Source organism: Amphiprion ocellaris, chromosome 22, assembly GCF_022539595.1.
Source record: "Amphiprion ocellaris isolate individual 3 ecotype Okinawa chromosome 22, ASM2253959v1, whole genome shotgun sequence".
Taxonomy (NCBI): domain Eukaryota; kingdom Metazoa; phylum Chordata; class Actinopteri; family Pomacentridae; genus Amphiprion; species Amphiprion ocellaris.
The window spans coordinates 19,465,086-19,489,629 of record NC_072787.1 but is presented as its reverse complement, the minus strand read 5'-3'; the positions used below and the strand labels follow the sequence as shown (position 1 = coordinate 19,489,629).

At 38.5% G+C, this 24,544-nt stretch overlaps 2 protein-coding genes across 4 annotated transcripts; both read right to left on the bottom strand.

Annotated features, from left to right (window-relative positions):
• Positions 1-343: 343 nt before the first annotated feature.
• On the bottom strand, positions 344-20,118 carry LOC111570037 (caldesmon). 3 transcript variants are annotated; one of them, XR_002746249.3, is made up of 12 exons: positions 19,798-20,118; positions 17,171-17,460; positions 15,081-15,668; positions 12,782-12,973; positions 12,176-12,514; positions 11,479-11,546; positions 11,230-11,336; positions 10,978-11,121; positions 6,783-6,911; positions 3,843-4,112; positions 2,665-3,413; positions 344-2,576 (listed from the first exon to the last, which is right to left on the bottom strand). XR_002746249.3 is itself a non-coding variant. In XM_023272559.3 (11 exons), the coding sequence occupies exons 2-11, from the start codon at positions 17,317-17,319 to the stop codon at positions 3,204-3,206; spliced, it is 2,196 nt and encodes a 731-aa protein (XP_023128327.3). In that variant the 5' UTR covers positions 17,320-17,460; positions 19,798-20,118; the 3' UTR covers positions 344-3,203. The 3 variants fall into 3 exon arrangements, 1 of the variants encoding a protein (XP_023128327.3); XR_008600420.1 differs by having other exon boundaries at positions 17,171-17,457; XM_023272559.3 differs by having other exon boundaries at positions 344-3,413.
• Positions 20,119-21,420: 1,302 nt separating this feature from the next.
• On the bottom strand, positions 21,421-24,271 carry otulina (OTU deubiquitinase with linear linkage specificity a). The gene is made up of 3 exons (XM_023272561.3): positions 24,030-24,271; positions 23,748-23,869; positions 21,421-22,051 (listed from the first exon to the last, which is right to left on the bottom strand). The coding sequence occupies exons 1-3, from the start codon at positions 24,141-24,143 to the stop codon at positions 21,628-21,630; spliced, it is 660 nt and encodes a 219-aa protein (XP_023128329.2). The 5' UTR covers positions 24,144-24,271; the 3' UTR covers positions 21,421-21,627.
• Positions 24,272-24,544: the final 273 nt, after the last annotated feature.

Sequence of the window (24,544 nt, the reverse complement as noted above, 5' to 3'; positions counted from 1 at the left end):
TTAAAAAAAAAAAAAAAATGCCCCAAATTTTGCAAGAATATTCTTGTAAATATTTTCAAAAAATTTGTAAAAATCTTCCAAAAAAATCCTTAAAATATCTAAAGTGATTACATATATATCAGTAAAACTTATATTTTCTCTAAGAACATTTTTAACATTTTTTTTCCCCACCAAAAAATGTTCAAAGATTTCCCAAAAATGTTGAAAATGTGGACATTGGAAGTTTCACTGTGAAAATAATTTTTCCCCCACATTTTTAAACTTAAAACAGGTCAATATTGACCCGCAGGACGGCACGAGGGTTAATGTCTACAAACCTTAATCATACAAAAAAAAAAAACACTTTCCCAAAAATGTCATTTTATTTAAATGCCATCCAAAACTTTGACAGTTCAGGAACATTTCCTGCAAAATGGCATAATCAGCATTTTACTGTTAACTTCACCGCCACCTGCTCTGGAATTAGGGCAAGGAAATGGCCTCTTATCACGAATCACCAACATTCATTCTTATTGTGCATTTTTTTCTAAGGCAACATGGAGGACCAAGCCAGCCTTTTCTTCTCAATCCAGCAGCTGGTGGTTTGGACTGTTGCCAGTTATCTGCAGCAACATTGGCACGTTTCTTCCTTTCAGTACAGCTTGGTTAAAGGCAACATGTTACACATTGAGTTTAACACACACACACGCACACACACAGTTGCAAACACACACACGGACCATCACACATCACGCCTCTGACACTAGAAGCTGCGATTAATCTTCCAAGTCTTCCGATCGTCATCCGGCGTAAGCTGATAAATCATCAAACCCTTCATTGACTAATTCAGCCGCTTCACTTAGGACTGTCACACTTATTCATTTTAAATGCATTTCTGATGTAATCAAAAACAATAAATTAATACACAAAGTGCCCAAACTCCAGTGTAAACACCATCTAATCTTTTTTTGGTGCTGTTGGCAGCTCCGCTTTATACTGAGAATTGTACAGAGAAAAAGAAAATTTGGGCTTTTTTTTTTTTTTTTTTTTTTTTTAAACCATCTGTAACTCAAAATGACACCCTGCAAGCTAACGTGGATCCAATATGATCCCAGAATACCAGATATGTACACATACCCACATAGAAAACTCTATACAGTACAGTGTGTACAAGGATGTGTCAACCACATCTTGTACAGGGTCTCAAATCAGCATATTTTTTAAAGGAACAGATCGACATTTTGGGACATAAGCTTGTTTGCTGAGTTAGACGTCTGAAGTTGCAGTCAGGAGGTTGTTAGCTTAGCTTAGCATAAAGACTGGAAATGGGGGGAACTGCTAGCCTGGCTCTACTGAGAGGGAACAAAATCAGCCAGAGATGTGTAACAACACCTGATTTCTTTTAGAACACACACAATAGACAGCTAGCAGATCATAAAGGAATCTGAATAAATGCATGTTGTATTAGAATCACTGACTCTACCTTCAAAACAATCTGTCTGCAAACCCATTTTCCATCTGACGGTCCTCACAAATGATCTGTACAATCTGACATCTGACTGTGTCACAAATGCAAGAGCGGATTTGGTGTCATTCTGGCCAACATGTGTGTTTCTCCACCAGGTCTGCCAAGTCCACTTTTAGTAAACTAGCTCATGTTTCTGCAACACGACATTCACTTATAAAGGCTTTGGAAAAGTGCCTGTATTTACTTTAAATGAATATGAAATGATGCATTTCATTTGTTACTGATGTGTCTTAACACACACACACGACTAAACTAAATAGTGTTTCTGACCAAAGACAACATTTTTACTTATTGACTAAAGTCCAGGTTAATGGATAAGCGATTATAATGAAATTAAACATAAGGGAAGTTAGTAGAAGTTAGAGATATTTCTGTCAGACTCTGTTTTTCCACGATTACGCCCTGCCTAAAACCACAATGTATCATTTTATATTTCGGTTTTTGTTTTTTTAAAGAACAAGATGCAACGTGTTAACGATGTAGACGATGCAGTTTGGATTCTTCTACTTCAGGACAAAAACGGACTTGTCGTTCCCCTTAACTTCCAGTCTTTGTGCTAAGCCACGCTGCCAGGCTGCAGACTGTAACTAAACTGTAAATGTAAAGACACTAACTTCCACAAAACAAGCCAACAAGTACACTACCAGTTAGAAGTTTGGGCACACCTTCTCATTTAATGTCTTTTCTTCTTTTTCATGACTATTTACATTGTAGATTCTCACTGAAGGCATCAAAACTATGAATAAACACATATGGAATTATTAGATTCTTCAAAATAGCCACCATTTGCTTTGATTACTACTTTCCACACTCTTGGCATTTTCTCCATAAGCTTCATGAGGTAGTCACCTGAAATGGTTCTCCAACAGTCTTGAAGGAGTTCCCAGAGATGCTGAGCACTTGTTGGCCCTTTTGCCTTCACTCTGCGATGCATCTCATCCTAAACCATCTGGATTGGGTTTAGGTCAGGTGACTGTGGAGGCCAGGTCATCTGATGCAGTACTCCATCACTCTCCTTCTTGGTCAAACAGCCCTTACACAGCCTGGAGGTGTGTTTAGGGTCATTGTCCTGTTGAAAAATAAATGGTACAACTAAATTTAAACCGGATGAGATGGCATATTGCTACACGATGCAAAGCACCCCCACACCATCATACCTCCTCCTCCATGCTTCCCGGTGCACAAAGAGACGATGGGTTTTAACCAAAGATCTCAAATTTGGACTCATCAGACCAAAGCACAGATTTCCACTGGTCTAATGTCCATTCCTTGTGTTTCTTGGTCCAAACAAATCTCTTCTGCTTGTTGTTTTTCCTTAGTAGTGGTTTCTTAGCTAAATTCCACAAATGAACCTTGACAAGACCTCGTGAAACTCATCCAGAGAATGCCAAAAGTTTGCAAAGGTGTCATCCAGGCAAAGGGTGGCTATTTTGAAGAATCTAAAATACAAAGACATGTTTTGACTTATGTCACACTTTTTTGTTTACTACATAATTCCATATGTGTTCATTCATAGTTCTGAAGTCTTCATAGAGAAGCTACAATGTAAAGAAAAACCATTAAATGAGAAGGCATGCCCAAACATTTGGCTGATAGTGTGTATTTCCCAAAACCATTCCTCTAACTGGCGTAAATCTTTTCATCTTGATGGACCTGAGGGGTGTTTGTATGGCAGGAGGTTTCTCTGCAGCTGCGATCAGCTGGAGGTGAGCTCCTTGTGTAGTTCTGCAGCTTCTACAACCGGCACGTTGTAGTGGCGATCATCCTCTGTGACGAGGCACACGGACGGCCAGTCTTCCTTATGGTCGTCTGGGTAGTAGGTGACGAACTCCTCTGTGTCCGCCTTGTACAGTCTGTAAACTTGAATGGTGCACTGCAAGGCGTAGCCCAGCAGGAACATCTCCACCTGCACAGAAAGACACAAAGACGGCGGCATAATTGCACGGTTACAGAAGGAACTCCAGCAGACTTCTCAAACATCAGCTGCTCGAGCACATGATACTTATGGGTGAAGTCTCTTTACGGAAACCGACCGTGGAGAAGCTTTAATCAAAACGGTGAAAATAACAATTAAATCCCTCAGCAGCTTGTTGTTCTTCAACCCTCCTCGCCCCGGGGGCTGATGATGCAGAAGCGTAGCGGAGAAAACAACACAAGCGGCGGCATGTTTTACAGCTCAGGTCTCAGGTTGTAAAAGTGTTACACAACCCTTTAATGACATCAATTGCTGTTTTTGTTAATTGCTGACAACAGTTTATTCAGCAACACTTTAAAGGCGGAATCAAAAAGTGTCGTTTATCGTGAAGCGAGGAGTAAAAATGCGGTTTTCCGTCACCTGCTCCAGCCCGGCGCTGAGGCCCACGTGGCTGAGGTGGTTGGAGAGGAAGGAGCGTGGACAGTCGGACGAGTCCCGAGCGAACAGCAGCCAGCAGAACAGAGGGACGTCTCCGCCGGCCTGCATGCAGCCATGCAGCTCCACCGCTCTGCCCAGCATCAGCAGCTTCAGCGCCTCCAGCAGCCCGAGCTCCTCTTCTCCGCCCTGAAACACTCGTTCACACAGCTGCTGCCGCTCTGCAGCCGAGGCGCAGTCCACCGCTGCCTGCCACTGCAGACACAGCACAGGGATAAATCCAAGACCGTTGTTACTAATGCCACAAGATTTACAAATGTAAGAATCTGCTGCCGTTCTTTGTTGTAATGATCGTTTGTAGGACATCATTTTCCAGTTATGTAGTGAATGTTTCTGAATTTTTGGACATTTTCTAATCAATAACTCAACCACAAAACCCACAAACAGGTTTGAAAGCCACATTGCTTTGACCTAATGTCCAAAATCACATTTCTCAGAGCCAGAAACTGTAAAGAATTGTTGGATTTTTTACTTTCCAAGCTTCCCTGAACTACTCATCTGTGACATGTCATTCAGTAGGGAGATTTTCATCAAAATCATTTTATTCTACATGTCTCATTAAAAAAAATCCACCCAAATAAACCGTTTGCTCTAAACATACTGTGTAAGAAATGAAAAAATCTGCATTCTGTGGCATAACCGGGAAGCCCCGAGTGACTCAGCTGTGAATAACTGTCATGGGACAAAAACTGTGGGATTTTTCGGCTGAACTGCAGGCAGTGTTTACACAGAGTCAATAGGAGACATAAGTATGGAAGGAAATGAAAAATGTAAAATGTCTCTAGGATGTAGAGCCACCATTTTTCTCAGGTATTGCAAACAAATGTGGGCACTTATTGGTGGCTGCGGGTTTTTTCAGCTTTTCTTAAAAAAAAAAAAAAAGTATAAAAGAAATTCCATTTTTTTTTAACTTTAGTACTATTTATCGCTTTATAACTTTATGGCATTATAACTTTGTTATAGTGAAAAGAAGACATTTTTAAGTTCTCTACTTCTATCTGTGGTTGCTGTGGTAAAAAATGAGCTCACGCTACGTAAAAATCTGACAGGAGCTGATTAATAATTAAAGACATTTAGTAGTTGCAGCCATTGTAATGAGGAGAGGTCATGGGACCATTTTAATTAAACTTTGTTCTAAACATTGCTGTCTTGTAAGTCTTGTTTGAAGCAAAGATGCCAACATTACTTCATTCTATCATCTCATTTTCTTCGTCCTATGTGATGGTCATTAGATATCTTTGGGTTCTATGATGTTGGTCAGACAAAACATTAGGCTTCTGTGATTTTTCCACTGTTTTACAGGCCAGTTTATTAACTGATTAAAGGCAGAAGCAGTGATCTTAATCGCATACTTTTTTTTTTTTTTTGTCAAATTCAATGTGCTACCTGTCTGCTCTGTTTATGCACTGAAACAAAATCCAGTTTTCATCCACAACACTTGTTCTGTAAATGAGAAACAAAGTGGCTCAGGCTGTTCCACACGACGCTATTCCAGCACATCCCGTACATGTTCAACTCTACAAATGCACAAATATGTAATAAATAACCACAACAGTGAGCAACCAGATGCTGTCACTTAGAGAAAACTTCCTGGTGGATTTCTTCCCAGCACCATTCCACGCTTGGTTTGTGTACATTTACACAATTTTGCTTATTAACGATATGCAAATTCCTCCAGGGAGCATGCAGACTTACAGAAAGGGCAGGTGATGGAGTAGAAACTCAGGATCAGAGCCCTCATGCACTTTGACAGATGGGACAGATCTGATCCCTGATGCTCTTAGCAGGAACCCACTTTAAAGTCCATAAGTAAGCAGACTGGGATTGAGTCAATCGGTCTGACTGTCTGGGGCAAAGCTAGTCATACAGGCTTGATGGTGGCAGAAGACGAAATGCCAATAATGTTTAATTTTGTTTAAATACGTTGAAGTAAAAAGTTCAGTTTTATCCGAGTACTGCAGTAATCTGATAAACTTCTTGCAGTGAACTCATTTATCTGTTTGCTAACTGACACTTTAATTTAAGCGGTGTTTGTCTCTGATGCAACATCCAACAACAGACTCTGTTGTTTTCTGGAAGTTTTGCCACCTCACACAGAGCCATCATGCTTTAATGCATCATCACTTTATCTGACTCATCTTTTCGCTTCTTCACATGGTGAAAGCACAAACAAGAATGTGAAAAATGGATTTGCAGTCACCGATTTGATTCTTAACTTCCATTCCTGGGGCTATCTGTTAAAAAAGGGAGCTTTTATTGGACATTTTTTGGTGATGACACATGCTGCAGCCTCAAACGTCACCCTTTTGACTCACTGAAGAGCTTTTGTATCCTAGAAAGTGTTTCCTGTTTACACATACATGAAAAGTACAGCAGAGACCAGTGGAAGACAACAGAGTCTACTATATGGAATTCATAATGTCAGGCAGGCAACCAGCACACAGCTCTGTCCCATAAAACAACAGAGGTCTGACTTTTAAAAAAAAAAAAAAAAAAAAGATAGCGCAATAAACAGCACAATTCTTTAACCTACTAGTGGCTCACTATAAATTCAGCTCCGGGCCTCATACCGTTAAAATAAAGAGGCTTGTAACAGTTCAAAGGGTCCATCTTTCCTTCCAAATCCTCCAGAATATTACCAGGCTGTTAATGAAGCACAGAAAAAAAAAAAAGAAGAAAAAAAGCCATGCAGCCTTTAGAGAACGACCTCCCTTTAACATATGGTAGCAATCACATCCAAAAGCTGTGTGGATGAATATCAATACCCTCACTGTCCACGCGTGGTATAAAAATAGTGCTGCGGTTTACTGGTGCTGTGTCTTTAAAATACTTTCTCACTGTATGGAAGTGTCGGAGCAGCTCTACCTTGTTTTGGAGAAGCTCCATGTAGCCCGTTAGCTGCTGGGTGGCTGCTGTCCCGTCTCCCTGCAGGCACTCTCCAGGAAATGTCCACTGACTTATCAGGCCTTCCTGGGCCTCCAGTCGCTCCGGCAGCTGTAAACACAGAGAAATAAGGCGACGTGAGATCAGATGTGTTCAGGAGAGCTGCTAGAGTTACTAACATTGTGGGTTTACACATTACAGGAATGACAAAGTTAAAAAATGTCTTTTAACCCAGTGAAATTAACTACCAGCAGCTAGAAATGAGAGTCCTGCTTCTGTCTACCTCTTTCTGTAATTAAAGAACCAATGTTTACAAAAAGAACTTGAAGGAGTGACTAAATCAAGTCACTCTCTGCTGGTATAGAGTTAAAAATGGCATGAAGCTACATTAAAACAAGCTTTTCTTTAACATCCACAGCCTTAATATAGTTTGACTCCAAGATTACAATAGTCAACATTCTGCTGGTGATTTAAAGCAGGAGCCTTTGGTCAGAGAACGTATATATAAATGGTCATATGGTTACATTTAGCACAGATTTCTGGAAATAATTCCCTGCTACGAGTCCAAACCCAAACACTGGAATTCAAAACACACTGCAGCGTGTCAGCATCACTTTTCTATGTTGTCATCAGAGAGGCCAACTGAATGAAAGGGGCTCAAATATTACATCCCCACACACAAAGTCTAGACGCAATTTATCAGACTATGAGATCCTGAGTCGATGCTACTGGACGCCAAACAAGACCGGCTGGACTCAAATTAAGAGACGATGATTTATGCTGCTGCTGTCACACACGTTAATGCAACACGGTGAAAGATTTAAGGGGGTAACTATTAACTTTTATAAACTAACTTTTCAATATCACCTTGGCCACGATTCCAGCGGCATCTACCTTGGCTACAAACCGCAAAAAATTTACAGTAGAAACAATAAAATGCGGTGCCAGGAGCTCGTGTTAACAGGATGCAGAATCACGCCGTCGTCATGTGAGCGCCGGTTCGAACCAACGTCCAGTAAAGCAGGATGTGAACAAGTCATGTTCAGACTCTCAGGACGCCAACATCTGCTCCTGAAATAATGGAGTCCTTATCGGAGCACATCAACCAAATGCAATTATTATGATCTAATTTCAAATAACAGTCGTCACGCGCAGTAAATGTCACATGAGGCTAATTTGTCAGTGAGCGTATGCTAGTTGATGTGCACTGATGTAGCTCATTATAGACTAACGGTGCAGTTTGTATTATTTATTTAAAGCTAGGGTGCAGGACTTTTACATCCAAATGCATAGCAGTTACCTTCAAGCCCTTTCCAAACAAGTTCACGTAAGGCGATTAAGCCTATTAACACCAAGTGGATATCTGTGTATTTGGCAGCAAAGCGGAGTTTCAAATGTCTGTGTTGTTAGGATTTACTTTTTAAGGTACTACAAACTGAACACTGAAATAGATACCATATGAGTGTTACAATATTGATATTAATAACCATTTGTTGTGTGATTAATGTATGAGTTGTGCTGACCTTTATAGAGAGAGAGAGAGAGAGAGAGCATTTAGCCCCAGGCTCTGAAGGGTTAAATACATGATGGACACAGACAGGAGAGGCTGGAAAAGTTACAGCTTCTGCTACACATGCACACACTAACAAAGATAGAGCTTTGGCCTTGGTACTCAGCACATTCCTGCTTTCTTATAAAGTAACAATTTTATTGAAACTGCTAGCTCAAGGTTGTATGAGGGAGAAACCATAATAATCCTCCCTATGAGATACCACTAATGGCTGCATCACATCTCAGCTAACAATGGAATAATACTAACTGCTAGAAAGCGGGAAAAGGTTTGCAGGAGGTTCTTCTTACATGGTGCGGCTCCTGGGGATTGGATGGATCGTGTGCCAAGAGATATTTGTGCACCAACTAATGGGAGAGCTAAGTCTAAACCACGGTTTATCCCCACCTTTAGCCAATCACGTTTAAATATTTGGATTATATGTTTGTGTTCTATAACCAATCTCATTTCACCATACTGTATAAAATGTTCTGTTCATATCAGATTTTATCCTTTGCTGGGAGGCTGTTCCAAAGGTCCTTGTACAAGATTCTTTGAGACACTGATATTAGAAAATAAACAGCTTAATTGGAGAGAAGTAGTTTGTCTTCTATCTCAAAAAACGAACACACTCAACAGTATTGACATTCCTAAATGTGTTTTACATCAACCAGCCAGAGCTGAAGAGGGGAACAACAACAGAGATGGAGTAGAATACAAAAAAATAGGAAACCCATGGTGGAAAGTTAAAAACAGAAACTCTGCATTTAGAGGACAGATTAAAGTCTAAAAAAGAAGGTGACTAAAGCTGACGTCAGTCGACAATGTCTGCGTAATTACTCTCACTGTCAGAAAGAAGACATAAATGTATGTAATTCTCCTGCAATGACTCATTTTTCAGACAGAAAATGTAGGCTGTGTTCCAAGTTACATACATCTCCTTTTAACTTAAAGTATATAGTGTTTCATGTAGTATGTGTAGAATTGGCAGGTGTTGCTTTGTCATAATAAGGCACCTTTAACTTTAACTCTCTGTAATGCAAACTGAGCTGTTATCTTGTTTATTCTCACGCGAAATGCTGTAACGTGATGCAACTGTGCAGAGGATTGTGGGTCAGAAAGGCTGGAAAAACACGCTGGTTGACATACTGCACAGGCGTACGGTATTTTTGGTATTTCTGGCGTACAAAATTTGACATGGCACATACAGCGACGCATTAAATCCTCTTCTAGCACACTATCTAGCATCTATCTATCTATTCTAGCACCTATTAAAGAAATGCAGCTTTTTTCAATGAAGATAACATTAAATTAATCAGAAATACAGTCTAGATCAGGGGTGTCAAACTCATCTTAGTTCAGGGCCCACATTCAGTCCAGTTTGAGCTCAAGTGGGCCGGACCAGTAAAATCACAGCATAATAACCTATAAATAAGCAAAACTCCTAATTTTTCCTTTGTTTTAGTGCAAAAAAATACATTCTGAAAATGTTCACACTTAAGGAATTATCTTTTGAAATTTCTTCAGAAAAATAAGTTCAATTTCAGTAACATTATGCCTTAGTTTATCATTTACACATTACAACTTAGAGATCACAGTGTTTATAAAGGCACAAAACATTTAGTCACAGGTATCTGGAACTGAATGATATAGTATTTTACTTTATGATCAAAATGACAAAAGGCAGACAAAAAACAACAAAAACAAGACAAAACATTACAAAAATGAGACGCAATATGACAGGAACAAGACGCAAAACGACAAAAAATGAGACAAAAGACATGAAACAAAACAAAAAAAGAGACAAAAATAAGACAAAAAAGCTACAAAGCAATGAAAAAATGGACACGCGACAAAAACGAAACAAAAAATGACAAAACGTGAAACAAAACAACAAAAAAGTAGACAAACGATGCAAAAAATACACAAAACAATGAATAAAGCAAAACGCAAAATGACAAAAATAAGACAAAAAACACAAGTGAGACGAAAAGGAAACACAAAACGACAAAAAACTGAAACAAAACGACAAAAGTCAGACAAGAAAACAACAAAAACAAGACAAAATATGATAATGAGACACAAAATGACAAAAGAACAATGAGCAATCTAACATTTTATTTTATGATCAAAACAACATGTCACGGTCTAGAAATTATTTCAAATTTATAGTTTTACAAATTTATATTTTGTAGTTAATGTCTTCTCTGTAATTTGTAAACTCTGAGGCCTGCATTGGACCCTCTGGAGGGCCAGTATTGGCCTGCGGGTCACTTGTTTGACACCCCTGATCTAGTCATTGTTAGTGTGGTAAATGACTATTCTAGCTGGAAACAGCTGATTTTTAATGGAATATCTCCATAGGGGTACAGAGGAACATTTCCAGCAACCATCACTCCTGTGTTCTAATGCTACATTGTGTTAGCTAATGGTGTTGAAAGGCTCATTGATGATCAGAAAACCCTTGTGCAATTATGTTAGTACATAAATAAAAGTGTGAGTTTCCATGGAAAACATGAAACTGCCTGCCAGACTTTTGAACGGTAGTGTATATTTGCATACGTTATGAAAATAATCAGCACCGAGGTACCTGGGGCTTAGCAGACAGCCAGCTAGTGTCTCATTTACCTGAGTGATGTCCTCGTCCTGCAGCCAGGCAGGCAGCTGGGTGCTGTGGGACAACACCTGGAACAGCGTGGCCCTGAGGGCACAGTAGTTGTCGCCCCTCACTCTCCTCACGCTGCTGAACCTCTGGGACATCTCTTTATAACCCTGCAGACGCACACAGGGACACCACAGGAAGCATCCTTGACATTAATGTTAAAAATACAAAACTGCTTTAACCTGAAACACTTCTTCCCAGGAGCTGCAGGCACCGACCTTTTTAATGAGAGCACTTTTGGCAGTGTTTCCTTTCCACTCTCTCTCGCTGTAGGACAGAATATCCACCGCCGCGGCCAAACTGCATCTGTCCTCCACCTTCAAAACTGAGCCAGCGAGAGGACAGAAAGGTGAGACGATGGACTAAACAAAACGACCACTGTCCACGAGTCACATGACAAACGGAAGCAGCAGTTGTCTGAAACATCTGAAGCAGTTTAATCACGTAGATGTAAAGTGTGTACTGACGTTTAGCTTCTGTTTTGTTACTCTGTGATGCCGACAGCTCCTCAGCTCCTCTGTAAAGGTCTTCTTCACTGTGAGGAAACGGAGTGGCAATAATTTAGATGTATCTCGATGTCAACAAATCTCATTAAAAGAACGGAAACAATATTAAATTTATTAGTGTGTATGATTCCTCAGTGTCATAAACTTTCATCACACATCAGCATTTTCGTATTAGCTTGAGTCACGTGCCTTAATCCAACAAATTTGCCTGTTTCAGTGACATTTGCCAGCAACCATAAGGCTCCTCTACTTTCAGAAATTTGTCAAGGAGGTCACAAAGTAAAGAGAGATGGAATAACACTGTTCGTTTTGGTCTTCTTATAAGCTTTTTGACCCAAAAATGCACACAATAACACCAATTTTCAAACAATAAACTCTAAATGATTCCTTGTTTTGTTGCTAAAGTTCTACAGCATGACAAAGGCAAGCATGATTGGTATTTTAGCTCCACTTTCTCTGTGCTCTCAGTAGTGCTAACAGTGTCTCTGGGGATTTAATGTCACAATGCTACACACTTCGAAACGCTCCCTTCAAGTGTTGTGTCCCAATTTCCTGTTAGTTAGCTAAATCTGCCAGCAGATAATGTAGATACCACACGGCACCTGATGCTAAAATCCAATTCAGGATAAAAAGGAAACCAAAAATGATCTTTGCAGACCTGTTCCCGAGGCTTTCTTCCTTCTCAGTAGCAGGTACAACGTCAGCCTTTATTTCTGTTGCTTCTTTCTCGGCCTGCTGCTCTTCTTCTTTTCCAGTCTCCTCCTGAACCTCAGCATCTCTTCCAGCCTGAGTCTCAGCCTCGGTCAGAGTGCTCTCCTCCTCCTCCTCTTCCTCCTTTATCCCATCATCCTCCTTCACTTTGGGAACATCTCCGTCCTGCACTTTCAGCATTACTTCCTCCCCGGCATCCTGTTTGATTTTCTCTGAGGAAGTGACCTCCTTTGAGCTCGTAGTTGCACACTCAGGATCTGGCTTTGGATCCTGATCAGACTTTAAGCTGCAGAGAGAACGCATCTTTGACTGTTTTATATACAACTCTAAGTTCGCTCATATTATAAATTTATTACAGCAAATTTGACACTTAAATCACAATTTGAAATACGAATGCAGGAACAGAAACTAGGAAGCTCTGACAATCTTTGTGTTACAACAATGAGAGGCAACGTCGCCCCCTAGTGGTCACAGTGATGCTGTCAAAGGACAAAAGTACACGGTTTATGTAAACAAGTGTCTTGTTTTGGTATGAAACTGTGAACCTGCTAACCTCTCGCTGGCGTCTGCTGGAGCTGTGGCCTCTGGCTCTTTGGCTGAGCTGGCAGAGTCTCGTTCTCCTCCGCTGTGGTCGAGTCTCGTCGGCTCCGGTCCAGAAGAAGACACATCAGGGATGTTTGTGTCCTCAGTAGTGGCCTCCCTGCAGACCAGAGAGCTGCTATTGTCTGAATCCTCCACCGCAGCGCTGGAACCAGAGTTATGACAAAGATATAAATTAGTATTTGACGGTTTAGCCGGTGCTCGGTCTATTAATGCAAACTGAGAAGAACTCAGAGACAGGAAATTCAGGAACAGTTTCTTCCCCGAAGCCATCACTCTGATTAACATTTAAATCTGTCAGGAACTTCTCATTCTGAAACCCAACCCTGCATGCACTGTGCAAACTGCATGTACTGTGTAGAACATCGTCCACCCCCGTCTCTATTTATTGTTAATAACTCTATTTTTGGACTAAACTTTGGTTCACTTTTACCCATATCTACAGCTGTAAATAGTATTTAAACACTAATTTTATTTCTGCAACTTGCATATGTTAACATACTTGGCAATCAAAGTTGATTCTGACTGCAAAAACGTACGGCTGAATAGTAAAGTATCACACCCATATTTGTATTGTAACAGCCAACCAATAAAGAAAGTCAGTAAACTACTACATACTTCACAATCCAGTAAATCAAGCAGGAGTATTAGGCAATCCTGATCACTGGTTTAGCAACACCTTGAGGGCGTAACGTAATGATAGATATAAATCATGAGATTATAATTATAGGGGTGGAGACCAGGAAACGTTGTTCAATCTGACAGAGAAGTCTGATCAGAATGTAAAAACACTGAACATGTATTTCCAGTATACAAACTACATGGAAAACACACAAATCATATAAGACAGGGGTGTCGAACATGTGGCCCGCGGGCCAAAACTGGCCCGTCAGAGGGTCCAATTCGGTCCCCTGGACAACTTTGTTAAGTATAAAAATTACATTAACTATAAATTTAAAATAATTTCTAGACCATGACAAGTTCAATACTATATTGCTCATTGTTCTTTTGTCATTTTGTGTCTCATTTTTCTAATATTGTGTCCTGTTTTTCTTGTCTTTTTAAAAGTAAAACACTATATTTTTCAGTTCCAGATACCGGTGACCCATTTGCGCATTTGTAGATAAACTGTGATCTGGAAGTTGTAATGTGTAAATGATAAACTGAGGCATAACGTTGCTGAAATTGAACTTACTTTTCTTAAGAAATTTTAGGGTGTTTATAATGTTTTGTAAAAGAGTATTCCTTAAATGTGAACATTTTCAGAATGTACTTTTTTGCACAAAAACAAAGGAGAAATTTGGCGCTGTCTTTATTTATAGGTTACTATGCGCTGATTTTACTGGTCCGGCCCACTGGAGATCAAATTGGGCTGAATGTGGCCCCTGAACTAAAATGAGTTTGACATCCCTGGCATAAGAGGTTGAGGGTTTTTCCTGCTCAGAATGGGCCTTTGGGAGGTGAATATGCACAACTTTTAACATGACTGATCAGATAATGATTCAGTTTTAGCTTACATGACTGGAATCTTTGCATTTTCTGTTATTTCTGATCATTTGGAAAACAAAAACAGGTTTAAAATAATGTCATTCTCTTTTTTTGTGTCTTTCATTTTGCCTAGAAGCTCTCTGAGTGGTGCCAACACATCCTCTAGATTGCTTAGTTGAGTGGCTGCTGATGTTTTTGACTTGTGACACCTTAAAAGAGTAAAAATGTTCACTAAAGTCACCTGGTTCCCACCATTTATACAAGATGAATTATTCCCCCTCTGAGTGTTTTATTTGGATTATTTTAATTAAGCAAATCACCAGAGCAAATATTAACTTTTGATGTCACATTATTACACTTTTTCTGTCCTTGCTGAAGAAGAAATATATTTTTTATTCATTCATTTCTCCGTCTCGTATTTAACTTGCTAATTCATTTATTCAACAAGTCACTGTATGCTGCTGTCATTTATAGTGTATTAATACTGTATTTATTAATTTTCATTCTTAATTCTTGTACATATTGTACATATCATTGTTATAATAATCATTATTATTACTATACATATGTTTAGTGCGGCTGTGAAAGATGTTGCGGCTGTAACAATGGAAGGATTATCTTATCTATCCCAATCGCCAGACGTTCTACTAGCACTTATCAGATTTAAAATTTAGAAAAGTAGTAAAATGCAACTGAAAGATGACAACAAACCATTAACAGCATATATAAGTAAACCTGATGATGTGTTTCTTCATGTAACTCACCAGCGCAGAGACTCTGTGTTTGAGACGGTTGATTCCTGACCTGCTGCTGCAGCCGGCTGACTGTTTGGCACATTTTCATTAGTTTCAACCGACTCCTCTGAAGGTTTGGCTACATCGCTGTCAACAGTAACACTGGTGCGTGCTTCTTCATCTTCTTCTTCATCATGAGTAGTAATGTGCTCTGTTGCTGTTGTGTTCGTCTCTGTGTTTTCAGTGCCGACCGTCTCTGCCCTTAGCGGGACGTCATCTGAGATTCTGTCCTGCTCTGAGGCTGGATTTTCTTCTTCTTTTTCCGCATTTGACGCTTCACAAACCTCCAAACTCGCCGCAGCAGCGAGGTCTTTCTGTGGAGAGTTTAAAGTGCATTGCAGAAGTTCAGCCCGTTCGCCGTCGGCAGCGGTTTCCTTCATTTCTTTGTCTTGTGCTCTGGTGCCGTTTTCCTTGAGTTCGGACACTTTGCGAGGAGAAGGCGTCGCTGTTTGGACGCTTTCCTTCGGCAAGGGTCCATTTTCCTGAGTGTTGTTCAGCTCCGTTTCTCCATTCTCAGGACTCCGCTTCAGTTGCATCACTTCCTCGTCAGGAGTTTTTCTGAGCGACAGAACACACCGAGCATGAGCTAAAGCACAGACCACAACATAGCTGTGATTTTTTGAGTCATTTTCATGACCAGAAACAAAAACAGGTGCAGCAGAAAGATGCTACAGGATTCAGGAAACTTATACCACTTTAAGCCACCTTTAATTTTAGCACTTTAAGACCTTTGGAAGTTCCCTCGGCCCGATTTTGTGACTTCAGCGCTCCATTTATCGGACAACACATCCCACACAAACCACAGGGGAAAACCTAATTGTCTCATGGTTTTAACTGATTCCCCAGCAGCTGGTCGCATCTCAACATTAGACATAAAGCACCGTGGTGCTGCTACGGCTGCAGCTAGCATGGATTTTCCATCTGACTCATCTGCCAATTATTGTCTTGTTGAATCTTGATTAGTTTTTTGGTCGATAATATGTCAGAAAATGGTGAAAAATATCAATCAGTGTTTCCCAAAACCTGAGAAGACATCCTAAAATGTCTTGTTTAACGTAAAGATATTCTGTTTACTGTCATATAGGAGGAAGAAATACTGAAATATTTCACATTAAGAAGCTGGATTTTTTTTATTTTAAAATATTAATGAAGCTGATTCATCGATTATCAAAATAGTAACTAATTTCATAGCTGACAACTAATTACAAAGGTGTCCTGATTTAGAAATCATATAGAAACATGCATCTTTGGTTTAGACTGCAGCAAAAGTCATCATTTATGTATTTACTAGTAAAGAAGAAAAAAATGATACCATTTCCACTGAAATAACATAATACATGTCAAAACTAACAGCAATATGATTGATTTTGTATATCGCTCAGCACTCGTCACAATCTTTGGTTAACTATTGAACTTAATGACCTCAATATAATAATTTATAATATCAAAATACAGCATGTGATGATGAATTATTTAAAGAAAATCAGGGGAAATATGGTTAACCCTGTAAGATCCAAATACAGAAAAAAATGAGCAAAAAAAGAAACAAAACAAACCAAACAAAATATATACATCCAAATATAGAAAAAAATAGCAAAAAACTAAAACTAAAAAATATAAATAGTAGTAGCAGTAATAATAATAATAATAATAATAATAATAATAATAATAATGTTAATATATAAACCCAAATATAGAAGAGAATGAGCAATAAAAAAATAAAACAAACACACACACAAATATATATATATATATATATATATATATATATATATATATATATATATATATATATATAATATATATATAATATATATATATATAATTTCGAGTTGAAATTGGTGCTAAAATCAAACACTTTCACAAACTTCAATACTTTCTTAATACACATTTTGATGCTGACAAACATTTTATACTTCTAAAATGAGCCAGTTCTGACATGTTTCATGATCTGCTGGCTGCTTAATCCAACCTGAGGGTGAAAACAACAGTACTGTGTGCTGCCCAGCGCCCTTTACACACTCAGAGTTGGATTTTTTTCCCCCCTTTGGTTATCTTACCTCATGTCATCGTCGCCTTCAGGACCACAGGTGCCGACCACCACCGTTTCGCCCGTGCACGCTGTGCCCTTCGAGTCATCTGTCAGCAAACCACTTCTTTCCTCGGCACTGCCACAGGGACTTTCAGCACGACAGCAACAGCTCCCCATCTGCTCGCTCCCTCTGCTCAGGAGGTCAGACAGGTCGTGGGCTGAACGGTGGCCTCTGGTTCAAAACAGCTGCGAGCGACCTGACGAGTCGCTGAAGCCTGAAGATCTCAGGAGGCCATGATGGAGCGGGTCAAGCTGCTGCTAGAAACAGGAAACAACCACGTTTGAGTTTAATAACAGCGTCGATACCTAATGAGTCACATCACTGACTGCATAATGCAATACAGTTTTATTTACGTATCAGCAAATAACAACACTTTTACATGATTAAAGCACCTTCATGTGTTAATGACCTGGTCAGAAACTTCTGTTATCGGCACCACAAATTAGATCTACAACGAATAATCGACAGCTATTAAATAATTGAGCAGATATTTAAGAAAGGAAGTAAAAATTTTCTAAAACCCACTTTTAAAATTTCAGTGAATCACTTGTCATCTTGACCTTTGGGAAAAACTGAAAAACTTTTTTTTAAAAAAGAAAGATTTTCTGACATTTTATAGACAAAACACTGAATAAATTCATCAAGAAAATAATCAACAGATTAACTGGCAAAGCAAATAATTTTCAGATGCAGCCCTACTACACATCATTTTTAATTACATGCTATATTTTAATAAAGGCTAAAAAAAAACATGACTCCCCATAGTATTTCTGTTAATCTAAAGCAGGGGCGTCAAACATGCGGCCCGAGGCCCGAAAGCGGCCCTCCAGAGGGTGCAGTCCGGCCCGTGGGACGACTTTGTAATGTGTAAAAATTACAGAGAAGACATTAACTGCAAATTGTAAATTTGTAAAACTACAAATTTAAAATAATTTCTAGATCATTATAAGTTGCTTTGATCATAAAGTCAAATACTAGATTGCTCACTATTCTTTTGTTGCTTTGTGCCTTGTTTTTGTCCTATGTTGTCTTGTTTTTGTTGATTTTTGAGTTTTTTTTGGTCTGATTTTTGTCATTTGTTTTGTGTTTTTGTTGTTTAGTTTCTCGTTTTTGTTGTCTTGTGTTTCCTTTTTGTCTCGCTTGTGGTTTTTGTCTTATTTTTGTCATCTCATGTTTCACTTTATTCATTGTTTTTGTTGTTTTGTGATTTTTTTTGTCGCTTTGTGCCTCGTTTTTGTAATATTGTATCTTGTTCTTGTTGTTTCAGTTCCAGATAGCTGTGACTAAATGTTTTGTTCTTTTGTAAACACTCTGTGATTTGTAAGTTGTAATGTGTAAATGATAAACTGAGGCATAATATTGTTGAAACTGAACCTATTTTTCTTAAAAAATTTCAGGTTGTTTATAATGTTTTGCAAAAAGATAATTCCTTAAATTTGAACATTTTCAGAATGTACTTTTTTGCACTAAAACAAAAGAAAAATTTTGTAGTTGTCATTATTTATAAGGTAGTATGCTATGATTTTACTGGTCCGGCCCACTGGAGATCAAATTAGGCTGAATGTGGCCCCTGAACTAAGATGAGTTTGACACCTCTGATCTAAAGCATTACCTAAACCAAAAAGAGCAAAAGTGTTGACTAAATATTGTCAGAGGAGGTATTAGTGCTCTGAATATTACAGACCCACAATGAGGGGCATACAATTAATTAAAAATGTATTAAAATAGCAGTATGACCAAGTGCAAAAACCAAGCTTAGAAGTTGTATTTTTTTCAATAAAGGTAAGACGTGTCCAAAAACATTTTTTTTTAAAAAAAAAAAAAAAAAAAAGAGGAATTGTGGTACTCCGTGATCAGCTGATTAGTTGTTTGGTCCATAAAATGTCAGAAAATGGTGAAAAAAAATGTTTATTAGTGTTTCCTAAAGTCTACGAGAAAAACAGAACAAAGTTTACTGTCACAGAGAAGCAAAGAAAATAGAAAATATTCATACTTAGGAAGCTGGAATCAGAGGATTTAGACTTTTTTTTTCTTTAAAAAAAAAAAAAAAAAATCACCCAAACAGACAAATTGATTATAAAATAGTTGGTGACTACTTTAATAGTTGACAACTAATCAATAATGGTAGTAATCATGTTCTCCAGATGTAAAGCATGTTTTGTACAGACAGCAGCAAAAGTCACATTATCATTTATATATATTCTCACTGGAAACTAATTCAAAAAATATAGTTCCTATTGAGATCATTATCTGTCAGTAATAACGGTAGTGTTAATGTTTTTATATGTCGTTCAGTATTTGTCACAACGTTTGCCATTTGTGACTTCAATACAACGAATATACACTTTATAATATCAAAATACAGCATGTCATAATGTATTGTTCAGATCTTCTCGGTGGCAATGTGGCTAAAATTCCTGTTTGGGCCTTAATTTGAGGTGAAATCTGATTCTGCGTTGATATAATGTGAATTTAGAGTAAAAATATCGCTCCAGTCTTTTGTTGCTGTCAACAAAATACACACAAGTAACGGTACCACTGACAGCTGCACACATAACTGTCACTGAAAACGTAAAAACGACCTGCAGACGAACCTTGTTTCAGTTTAGCAGAAGTCCAACTCCTCGGTGTGTCGCTCATGCAGCTCCTGTACTGGTTTCACTTTTGGTGCGCTGCTTAGCTAGCCAGCTAGCTGCGGTAAACTTAAAACACAAACATGCGCCGCTAAAGAGTGACCGCCGCTAGCTTGAGCCGCTGCTGCCGCCGTGCTTAGCGTCTCCTCAGGCCGAGCCGGTGCCGGTGGACGCGGCGCATTTCACGGAAAGCCGTTGTTCGCCGTCCCCCAACGCGGAACATCTGTCGGTGCGGAGCCTTTAGCTTAGCCGGAGCAGCAGGTCACGGCTTGGTCCGAGCAGCGTATGACGTCATCCTCGTGAGCGCCGAGAGTGGTGCTGCGTTCAGAGCTCCTCGGAAAACCCGCAACTCCAGATGTGGTACTTCAGTGTAAAATCACAGCATAAAAACCTTTAACCACAACTCCTTATGTTTCCGTTTGTTTTAGTGCAAAAAAAGTACATTCCGAAAATGTTCACATTTAATGAATAGTCTTTTTACAAAATATTATGAACATCCTGAAATTTCTTAAGAAAATAAAGTGCTATTTCACCAATATTATGCCTCAGTTTATCATTTACACATTAAAACTTCCACATCACAGAGTGTCTACAAAGACACAAAACATTTAGTCATCTGGAACTGAACAATCTAGTATTTGACTTTATGATCATATGACATATGACATAAGTCAGACAAGGGGACAAGAGGAAAAGAGGTAGTTTAGTTTAGTCACAACTACACTGGGTAATACGCATACATGAATATAAATATCTTGGTAATCAGGTATCTGTTGACTTGAAGTGTCACTGTACATTATGTATATTTGTTTATTAAATGAGCTATAACAGTATCAAACCCATCAACTCTTTGTCAAACAGATGAAACAAAAATATTTGTAACTTTACTGATAAACCAGCATTTAAAAATATGTAGTTTTGCTGCTTTTCACTGTTTTATATCACAGTAAATGTGATTTTTAGACCATTGATAAACAACACAAGCACTCTGTAAATCAATAATATTAATTAATAATAATCAATAGTTAAAAAACAAACATTAACGGCTAGAAAAAAAAATGTTCTTCAGTATGTGCTTTAAACATTTCTTCATGACCTGCTCATAAAATGTTATACAAACCTTGCAGGTAAGAATAAAGATGGTAAATTATCCTTGTTGAAAATGTTATATTTCAAAATAGAGGTAGTTTAGTCACAAAAAATGAAACAAATAAATAATCTGAACACTGGTATTGAGCAGTGATTCAAAAAACATTTTATATATTTAGTTTTAAACAGAAAAACAGCACAGAATCAGCACCTAGTCTGTGAGAAGTTGACTAAATGTCGTGGTCAGTATTGGCAGCGTATTTAATCATTTTTATTTTATTATGACTATTAAATCAGCTCACAGTTGTATGGGGAGTCCTCTGTTAATCTGATATAAGGAAAATATGAATAACTTCATCAATAAACCATGTTTTTTTTAGTTTAAATGGATGCACTTGTTCAGTTATAATTTCAAAAACTGCCAGTTAAATAAGTAGACGTCTTAATAAGGGGTTATATGATTGTTTCTCCATTTATCAGGCAACAGTATAAATATGTGGTAGGAAATTTTATGTTTATTTTCAAACTTTTTCAAAACATCAACTTGTGAAAATGCAAAAGTCATATTTTACATTATATACATCAAATATATGTCATTCTGTGTGTATAAAATTCACACTAAAACCTGCCGTGTTAAACAATTCAAGTATTCCCATCGTTCAAACTCGTTTTGATCCTGATTGTTCCCAGATATTCTGGTCACTAGAAGCTCCTCAGCTCCTGTATGTGAGCGATCAGCTCCTGCGGCAGTCCGAGCTCCGTCGCTACGTCCACACAGCGCTGCAGGAGGAGGCTCAGACCTTCCCCTGAGCCGGAGGAGCAGTCGGCTGACCTTGAACGGAGCTTTTGTGGCTTTTGAGGAACGTCCCAGTCCATGTTTTCTGCTCTCTGGCAGCAGTCCGTCTCTTTACATCCCTCTCCACCGCAGCCTGGACCAGCCTGCTCCACCTCCAGGTCCTCCATGCTCTCGGAGATGTCGCTCACACTGGGAGGAGGATTCTCCAAAGCCCTCTTGATGCCATCTACGACCTGGTCCTCGTGCTGCGTGACCAGCTGCAGCAGGTCGGTCACAGAGGCTGGGACGGGGTTTTCCGGATGCTTGATCTGGCACCAGCACGATATAGCGCTGCGACACGAGACACAAAGAGGCAACAGAGTCACACACAATGGACCAGAGAAGTGACTGGGACAGAAAAGAGACCTCAATAAAGCTCCGTACAATAAAAACTCAGGATGTTTCTGTGCAACAAAGAGGCTGGAACATTTAAAGAATTCTACACCTCAGGGTGATTTTTAAAGAGTTTTACAACATGTTCAGGGTAAATACCACCTAAATCACCAAATATCACTAATTATCTGAATATAAATTTAAAGATGAAAAATAAATCAGACACTGCACTATCTTATTGATGTTCATTAATTAGTGAAACAAAAAATGAAACTATTGTTAAATGTGTTCAAACATTTCTGCTCAGAAACAGTTTGAACAGTTTGTCTGCCTCTAGTGGTCGATGTCGGATTCAACTTCAAAACTATTGATAGAGAGATTTTACCAAGTCAATACTCTGATGAGAACAAACATCATCTGGGAAACTGTCTAAATGATGTTTTCCCAGTCTTAATGAACAAATCAACAGCTTACAAACTGATCTGAGTATCAAACATCAACTACTGAAATGACCTTTCACTTTTTGTCTTGTTTTATTTATTAAATACTTATTTATATTTGTGATTCAATCAATCATCTTACCAATCTTAGATTCTATTTTAATTAGGCAAAGTTATTCTACAACATCTAAAACATCTGACTTTTTATTCTGTTAAAAGAAAATGTCTCAAAGTTTGAATTCGTCCAATTAAGGTACTGAAAAAAGTGTAGCTGTGGTGTTGTATCTGTAATAATATTTTTAAAGCACTAGAGTAATTAATGCATGCTTTTCCAGAAACTGATGTTCACACAACTTATACAATTTCACAGCTCTAAGACACCAGTTATGATATAAAATATCTGGTCAGAAGGTTAACATTTCTGGCTTTAAATTGAAGGAATGTCAATCTGTTCTTCTCATTGCAGGCTGTGGATTTAATGTGAACACAAATCATAAGCAGTTGAACCACTAAAGAGTGATTTTTCTTTCTTGGATTCTGAAAGTTAAAGGATGTTTTTTAGGTAAAACTATGCAGTGTCTCATCCAAAAAAATAAATAAATAAATAAATAAATCTTAAGAATCTTAACTTTGCTTTTTCTTTGGAACCTTGACACCAACCAACTACATCCCATAATAAATCACATATGGGATATTTTATATAACAGAAACAGGGTTCTCTGTGCTTCCTCCAGCAAACTGTAGCTGAATCTGCTGTTTCTCTGTTTGAGGACAGCAGATTTCCTGAATATAAATAGCTACACTGTCTGATTAATAGTCTTTAAGTGAGCAAACAGACTAATGTTTTGTCTGTCATTGCATCATGTCTACATATCAATAAATCTGGGACATTTTACAGGGAAACATTATAGAGTGAGTTTAGTTTAGTCACAAAAAACATCGACATTAGATTCAAAGTAGACAAAGACATGAACCAACAAGGTAAATTATACTTAAACCAGGTGTGTGTGAATTTATTCTAACTAATCTAATCTACCTGGTTTTAGGTTTAATATAGGTCTGTCTCATGTCTTTGTTCACTTGGAAAAACATATTTTATTAAGTTTGTGTAGATTTTCAGTCATCCAGGTGACAGGAGCTTCAATTAAAAGCAAATATATGTCTCTTCTTTGGTTGTTGAGGTTGAAACTAAATGATATATTGAGGTGGTTTACCTGACTATTCCTTTGAGGCGACCCACAGCTGCAGTCTGAGCTACTCCCTCCCTGAAGCCCTGGTTGAATCCGGCCTGAAGTGAGGCCTCCTCCCCGGCATCCACTCCCTCCACATACCCGTCCTGTCCGCAACACCAGTACGTTAGAGAGCTAAGAGTCACACAAGCTTCACATATCAAACCAAGAGTCAGCTACTACAATATACAAGCAAGATATAGCGCTCTGAGTACAACAGACTCACATTTTCAGTGTATTTCATGAGGTAAGCTAACAGTAACTCACCTTGATCCGCTTCTTCATGTTGGACGTCCACTCTTTACTCTGTAGATTCAACTCGTCTCCATCCTCGTCGAACACGTCTTCTCCGCTGACAGACACCGATTTGAACCAAGACATGGTGAGTTTACGGTAAACCCTGCTTCTGAGGAGACTGCCCGGTGTTTTACCGACATGTGAAGCTCCTGAGAGCAGCAAACTCTGCTGCCTCAGCAACGGCTTCCAGCTAGCAGCTCTACGTCATCAACCTGCGACCCAAAGCGGAACTCCACCTGGAACAGAAATGATACTGACACGTGGGTGCTAATAAATAAAACCTTGAAGAGCTGTTAATACTACTACTACTACTACTACTACTACTACTACTACTACTAATAATAATAATAATAATAATAATAATAAAATGCATGTGACCAACGAATTATTTTCGTTTAATTAAAAAGCAAACATTATATTTTATTTATAATTTATTATACTTTGTTGCATAAAGTTCTGCTGAATTTATTTATTTATTAATTATT

Excerpts from the sequence above, each read along its gene's own strand:
- LOC111570037 (XM_023272559.3), bottom strand. The coding sequence starts at position 17,319 with ATGGGGAGCTGTTGCTGTCGTGCTGAAAGTCCCTGTGGCAGTGCCGAG. Across the intron at positions 12,515-12,781 it reads CCAGCAGACGCCAGCGAGAG|CTTAAAGTCTGATCAGGATC; the intron begins GTTAGCAGGTTC and ends TTCTCTCTGCAG. Across the intron at positions 4,113-6,782 it reads TGGAGCTTCTCCAAAACAAG|TGGCAGGCAGCGGTGGACTG; the intron begins GTAGAGCTGCTC and ends CTGTGTCTGCAG.
- otulina (XM_023272561.3), bottom strand. The coding sequence starts at position 24,143 with ATGTCTTGGTTCAAATCGGTGTCTGTCAGCGGAGAAGACGTGTTCGAC. Across the intron at positions 23,870-24,029 it reads ACATGAAGAAGCGGATCAAG|GACGGGTATGTGGAGGGAGT; the intron begins GTGAGTTACTGT and ends TGTTGCGGACAG. Across the intron at positions 22,052-23,747 it reads CGCCTCAAAGGAATAGTCAG|CGCTATATCGTGCTGGTGCC; the intron begins GTAAACCACCTC and ends CTCGTGTCGCAG.